Raw genomic sequence first — 7,278 nt, 5'->3', positions numbered from 1 at the left:
TTTAACAAAAATCATTTAGTATTTTTAATATTTAATCTTTAATAATTAATACCCTTTAAGTTTTCAAAAACATTAATTATCAAAGTCTAAGATCCAAGTTGCAAAACAAATAAATGGTTAGGTATCATTTATCCCATCCATTTGAATTCAACCCGGTAGATATCAATTATCAATTATATCTTACTATATAATTCCTAGATTTTTGGAATCGCTAATAACAAATTTAATTAGACATGTTTGATCTCATCTATGCCTCGAAACTATCTTGCTTAGGTATCCTTTATCACAAAAGATTTCCGATCAAATCATCCAATTTGAAAAACTTGTGTAATCGGCCTATAACTTGGTTATAGAAATCGTGAAGATACCCCGACCATCAAAAGATAACACTAAGCGGCTAGGTATCCTTTATCCCGCTAGTGCATACAAGAGATGTGCGAGTGTTCTTCAAAAAGATTGCATAGATTTGAGGTTTGTAAAAGAAAGGGTCTTTATATGTTTTATAATTCTAGTTTAAAAACATACGATATCATGTTTATTACATGCATATAATAAACCATGGTATCATTTTTCAAAAGAAAACTCACTTTTAAAGGTTCTATATAAAAAGCTAGTTTTTATATAATTTGACGCAATTCAATTTTAATAACCGGTATTAAGTTTGAGTGTATTTGAACCTTTTATATCTTTAATAAAACTTCATTTTATTACTAATATATGTGGAGTTTGCATAAGTTACAAAAATCACCATTTTAAACTTATAATAGAGTATTTCAAAATTTGCCGTTATTAACGATTTTATAAAATCGGGTTTTATTTTTTTAAAATAATAACTTGTTACATCTTATGTCCAATTTTGAAAACCCAAACTCCATGTGATGTTTATTTTGTCCAAAATTATTTAAGCATGTGAAAAACTAATTTATCAACCACACATAATAATTACATAAAATAAACAACACCAACATGCATTAAAAGATATGTGCATAAACATAGCCAACTAATGACATTTTTTGTGAGTCAACACAAAAGATGTCAAGTCCATTCCTCAAGGGACATTTAAGGGGACCAAAAAACTTCTTGTAATATTGTTGAAGAAGCTCCCACTTGAGTAAACACCAATTGCTTGCCAAGGATTGGAAAAACTTCTTGAAGGCTAAAATTTTGCAACTGTCGCTAAAAGTCCAACAACCCTTTGTAAACAACATTAGTGACACTTTTCATAAAATGTCACTGAAAATCCTACACACCTTTTAGACTCGAAAATTGCTCTTTTGTCTTCAAAAAATGGTTCCAACTTCATCTCTTGTTAAATTTTTGTACAAATAAATTAATTCTAAAAACTAATCTATTACTTACAAAAATAAATCAAGAAAACGAATCTATTTAATTTATTATATACCATATGAATAAAGAAATTATTACAACCATTTTTATAAAACAACCAACACAACAACACAACAAACACAATGGTCATTGGCTAGTTTATGCACATCATATACATCAACATACACATAAAACAACCTTTGTTTTTCTAAGACAACTTTAAATAACAAAAGATGCATGAAACTTTTGTCACATAAAATAACAAATATAAAGTTATCATAGAAAATATGTATGAACTAATTCTTTTTACACAAAACAAGTTATTCATATTCTCCAGAAACTAAGATTTCCAAAAATCAACAAATCTAACCAAACTTGCAAGGTGGCTTTGATACCAATTGTTGGGTTTTAGTTCAAAAATAGTTTTATAAACTAGAAAAATATGGCAACGGAAGACTTAAAATTTTGAAATAACATAAACATTTTATACCCACCAAGGATCTTCTTGCAAGTTATAGAAAGATTTAAACGCCAACCAAAGAAAGGATGAAGAAATAACAACCTTTGTTTTTCTTCGGGTCCTCTTGGGAGGCTTGGAAGTTGATGAAGAATGTGGAGCCTTTGAGACACCAACAATGACTCCACTTGATGTAGATGCTACTCCATAAACTATTAAACCCTTAAGCTTTAAGTTCATAACCAATATAAATTTAAAGAGGGCATGAAAAATGCAAGTATTCTCTTCATGCAAAAGCAAGACTAGAGAGAGGGTCATAGTTTCGGCCATTCTTCAAAAGAATGACTAGCCAAAAATGCAAGCCTCAAACCTTGTATTTATAGTAGTAACAATACCCTACCTTTTGAATAAACTATTCAATAGACCATACTCTTATTTAAATAATCAAAGAGTCATTATCTCATTTAAATAATCAAAAAGCCATACTCTTATTTAAATATTCAAAGAGTCATTCTCTTATTTAAATAATCAAAAAACCATACTCTTTCTTTTTTACTCTTATTTTTTTATAAATAAAAAAGGAAGAAGGCAAAAGCTTTATATTTTATAAAACAAGTTTATAAAATTTAAACTTTAACTTTTTGGTAAAAGACAAAATAATTTGTCTAGTCTAAAATGGTGTTCATGAATTATTAATTCATACCATATGAATTATACATAATGTTACTTGCTAATGAAAATCATAATTTCTTCGAAATAAATAATTTCCAATTTAATTATAAGAGTTTATGAATATTTATTAATATCAATTTCTAATAAATAATCAGTTATATCAAGTTGTTGTTAGTATGATCCATTAGTATCATATGTTAATTACACTACAAGAAAAAGACCATTTTACGAAGCGCAAACCATGACACTCATTGATTTATGTTACGCAAAAGAGAGTGACATTAAAAAAGTATCACCTCTTCAAAAAAATTAAGGATTTAGGTCATGAATTATTGCGTGCCCTTAAATTAGTGTCTCTTGTAAAAAAATTAAAAACACGGAGGGCGCTTTATCTAAAATGTGCGTCCTCTGTGAATGTCGTTTTATATTTTTTTTTAAGAAACGCGCGTCTCCTTAGAGGGAAAATGAAATCCCCAAATTTTTTAAACCCCGCCTTCTTCTCCTACATTTATTTCCATATCTCATATCTCCCCTCCCTCGTCTCTACCTCTCACCCACATCCACTGCCTCCGATCACCGTTGCCTCTTCTAGCCTCAGACTACGGCGATGCACCTTCCTTCTCGAAGAACGCTTCATTTACCACCATCGTCCAATTATATGAGCCCAAGAAATTGACGGAGACGAAGAAGATTATGGATCAATCGCTTCACATCATGTTTAAGATTAAGGGTTTTAGATTTCGTCTGATGTTTGTAATCTCTCTCAATCGACTTCTTATCCTACATTCTCTTCCCCCAAACCCTAACTTCTTCTCCCTTGATGGATTATAACTTCAATACGCGCTAATATCATAGTTACAGGGATCGCTATATCAGCCACGATCCACGTTTTGAACGTTTCGTTCCTAATTGTTGTATATTATCGTTCCGATTGTTGGCAGAAACGTACTTCGGTACGGAAACTCCACGATCCCACTTAGTGGCAAAATCGATTGCTAGAACGTGTTTTTAGCGATCGGAATTGGTCCAATACGTGATTAGGATCGCCAATTTGTAGTTTGGGTCGCCAATTTTGCGTTTTTGGAACGCCGATTTGGTACCCTGTTGCCACCGTTTTGTCTAATTGGTCCAATACGATAGTCTATTTATTTGGTATTCCTTCTGGATACTCGATTATTCACGCTCATAGCATGCGCATAAGCGATTTAATTAGTTAAAAACATATTATTGTTATGTGTGTGAAATTGTTCAGTGATTTAGGGTTTTCGGACCTCAAGAACTTTCCTAACCTTACTTATGCCAACCCTTAATTTATGCGAGGAAGGGATATCTATAAATCCCTGATCTTAGGTAACTAGAATTGAAGGATGGAGTACATGTACAAGTCAAAAGAATGTATCAGAAATTGGATGCCAATTTCTTTTATCATATTAATGCTCCTTTTCAGTTGTTATTGTTTACCAGGTTGTGTAAAAGGAAGAGAGCATCAATTATTATCCATCTCATATGATAATTAATGCTTCCATTTAAGGTAATAATTTTTAACAGCTTAGTTCAGATATTTGAGCTCTCTTTTCTGGCTAATTTCTCCTCTACTGCAACTCCTTTCTCCCATTTGGTGTTTACGACCATGGAAACAAACAATTCGGCCTGATATATATTTAAATGTGAAAATACCTTCAATTTGATTGGTTTTATAATGAATATTAATATGTTTTTGTTTCAATCAATATTAATCCTATCTTTTGCCAACTTTCACCTGAATTATTAATTGGCTTACATCATACTGTTAAATGGTTTATCACATGTATCTCTTAACTAATGGTTTTGAAATGGAAACCCATAAGAGTCAATTTGGGCACTCTTCTTGAACTCAGGGAGCATTCAGCATTTAGGATGTTGTTTGTTAGTTGGTTTGATTTCTTAACTTTCTTTTGGCTTTGTTTTCATCTTTATAACAAGTTTTGGTTGTTTATCTAGTTCAGAGAAGGCCTAATATCAGTTGCTGAGTACATGGAAGAAGTCCTGGTAAATCCCAAGGCTGGTTTTTATATCAATCAGGATGTTTTTGGTGCAGAAGGTGACTTCATAACATCCCCTGAAGTAAGCCAAATGTTTGGAGAGGTATATTGATGCATACCCATTCTTCAAACTTCAAACTAGTCATTTACTCATTTATCATTCAAAATTCTGTGGAAATGTACAAATATGTTATTCCTGAATCAAAGTTTACCACAAAAATATTTGATTATTAACCTATCATGTTGTTTTTGATTCAGATGGTTGGTGTTTGGGTACCGTGTTTGTGGGAGCAAATGGGGCAACCAGATAGAGTCAATATAGTTGAGCTTGGGCCAGGAAGAGGAACTCTCATGGCTGATCTTCTAAGAGTATACTACTAATTTTATGCTTTAGGTTTTATTTTCTTCTTTCCCATATATGTTGATAATTGTACATTAATAATATGGGGAATATGATATTTAACCATAGGGTGCTTCAAAGTTTGAGAAGTTCACAATATCCTTAAACATACACATGATTGAAGTTAGCCCATGATTAAAGAAGATCCAAAATCTTACTTTAATATGATTGAAGTAGTTATATATTGGCTGGGTTGATTCATGGGCCATGTGAGGTTCTTCCTCCAAGTAGTTATATATTGGCTGGGTTGATTCAATTGCTTTCTTTTATAAATTACATCATATTCATATGATTATGATTGATTGTGTGTGCAGATGGTTTTATGATGAAATAAAACGGCTATTTCGAGATGTCACATGTTGATCTGATGTAGTATTGTACTATTGTGGGGGTAAGACTTGAGATTATTAAATGAATTGGTATTGTCATTAGTTTATTACTTATTACTTATTTGAGGAGGAGGCTTGCTTAAAGTGTGTTTCTGGTAATGCAGGTGATGCTGTCTGGTTGTATTCATTAGAGGGTATGCAATTACTGACCAAATCTGTACAACAAAGTTAGAGTGGCTGGCAGTTGGCTGTAATTCTTATTGACAGGAACACATTTTAAAACCAAAAAAGTAAGAGTGGCCTCCGTCTCCCACTCCTTGTATGGCCCCAAAAGTCCGGTCACTCTGTAGTATCTTTACCGAGGGGGGGAGGGGTGGTGTGGTTAGTCCAATACATGTCATGTGATTGTTTTCAACCAACATATAGTTCTTGTTTACTAACTCATAGCATCTTCAGTCCCTCAAAGAGGTTATAAAAATGTGATTGATGAAGGCATTCGTTTGGTGAGAACTTAATACATAGCATCTTTAGTCCCTCAAAGAGGTTACAGCTTTGGTCCCTGAGTAGTGAGTGTAGTTGAAGTTTCATAAAGATTTTGGTCCATGTGACCTGTAAGTAAACAGCATAGCTGTTAGATTTTTTTAAATGGCCGTTTTACCCTTGGACCAAAACTGAAAAAAAACAGTATTTCACGAGGTCCAAATTTGTAAATTTCTCTTATTTGGTCATAATGAAAAATTCAACAGCGAGGCTGTTAACTTAGATGACACGTGGACCAAAATCTTAAGGAAACAAAAAATGTATATTAGTGAAAATTTTATAAGAATATGTGTGAGTTTGTAGTAACTGAAGTGAAGTATATATTGATGATAGGGTGAGACATGTACACCAGAGCAAGTGGGGAAAGAAAAAGTTACTCCTCATGTGAACCAAACATGGATGCGTATGGCTTCTTAAAATCTCAATCTTCTTTTTACTTTAGAAAAGATATATTTTTGAAAACAGGGTAATGACAATATTACCCTTACATTTAAAGAAAACAAATGTTGAAGAACACTGGGGGATTTTAGTTATAGTTGTGGCCATTTTATTCACAGTCCATGTATTACTGAATATGGTTTTTAAATTAGATTATTATTCTAAAATCTTGTATATAATTAAATATCTCAGGTTTTAGTACTTCTCCTGGTTTGATGGAAATGTTGAAGGTATATAATTAAATATCTTAGGTTTTAATCACTATTGGAATGATTATTTGTATTTAACATATGATGCTTTGACCTAACTCTAACTAATATATTGTTTTGGTAAGCTCTAGATTCCAAAAATGAAAGCTTATGTCAGTGAGACTGAAGACCTTAAACAAGACCTTAATTATCAAGAAACGTAAGATGATATGAAAATCAATGTATGTGTTATAATTCATATGGATAAAGATTTTACTTTTCATGTCATTATTATTTATTACTTTTTTGTTTGCAGTTTCTTGCAGAAACTTTGGATGTTGTTCTACAAATGTCTTGGTATACTTCTTCAGAAAGTTGATAACATGACTTATGTTTTTCTACACAAGTAACAAAGATCCATATTTCCAAAATAGTTTGTGTTTTATGTTTGTTGTTATTTGGATTAGGAAGATTTGTTTTTCTAGTTTGACTAATGTTAATAAAATAGCAATTAAATGTGATTTATTTTGAATATTAGTACAATTATTTCATGAAATGGATTGTGTTGTTATATAAGTATTTTATTTTGCATTATGAGACTTTTAAATTTGTTATTTAATTTGAAATTTAGTAAATCTATCAAATATATATATTTTTTAAAAACCTTTAAAATTATGACACGCAAAATGTGTGTCATATTTCTTTATGACACTGGCTTTAATGATATGCAATGCGAGTCGTAAAATCGCGTCGTAAGGTTACAACACGACACGCAAATGCGTGTCGTGTTCTTTATGACACGACCTTCCTTGACACGCATTGCGTGTCGTAGGCGCGCGTCGTAAATGCGCGTCGTAAATAGACGACGCGCAAAAGCATGTCGTCTTCCTTTATGACAGGGCCTTCC

The 7,278-nt window shown here is 32.0% G+C and overlaps 1 protein-coding gene across 5 annotated transcripts; it reads left to right on the top strand.

Moving 5' to 3' along the window:
* Positions 1-2,913: 2,913 nt before the first annotated feature.
* Positions 2,914-6,792, top strand: LOC145168950 (uncharacterized). Of its 5 annotated transcripts, none has more exons than XM_079087591.1 (10): positions 2,914-3,986; positions 4,436-4,579; positions 4,735-4,845; positions 4,946-5,085; positions 5,191-5,267; positions 5,370-5,495; positions 6,079-6,148; positions 6,376-6,413; positions 6,524-6,613; positions 6,688-6,792. In XM_079087591.1, exons 1-4 carry the CDS (start codon positions 3,972-3,974, stop codon positions 5,009-5,011), a joined length of 336 nt encoding a protein of 111 aa, XP_078943717.1. In that variant the 5' UTR covers positions 2,914-3,971; the 3' UTR covers positions 5,012-5,085; positions 5,191-5,267; positions 5,370-5,495; positions 6,079-6,148; positions 6,376-6,413; positions 6,524-6,613; positions 6,688-6,792. The 5 variants fall into 5 exon arrangements, with proteins under 5 accessions (XP_078943717.1, XP_078943716.1, XP_078943718.1 ...); XM_079087590.1 differs by having other exon boundaries at positions 6,518-6,613; XM_079087592.1 differs by having other exon boundaries at positions 5,370-5,771; positions 6,518-6,613.
* Positions 6,793-7,278: the final 486 nt, after the last annotated feature.

This window comes from Lactuca virosa, chromosome 4, assembly GCF_052849685.1.
Source record: "Lactuca virosa cultivar CGN04683 chromosome 4, Lactuca_virosa_CGN04683_v6, whole genome shotgun sequence".
Taxonomy (NCBI): domain Eukaryota; kingdom Viridiplantae; phylum Streptophyta; class Magnoliopsida; order Asterales; family Asteraceae; genus Lactuca; species Lactuca virosa.
This window is presented reverse-complemented; position numbering and strand designations above follow the sequence as displayed.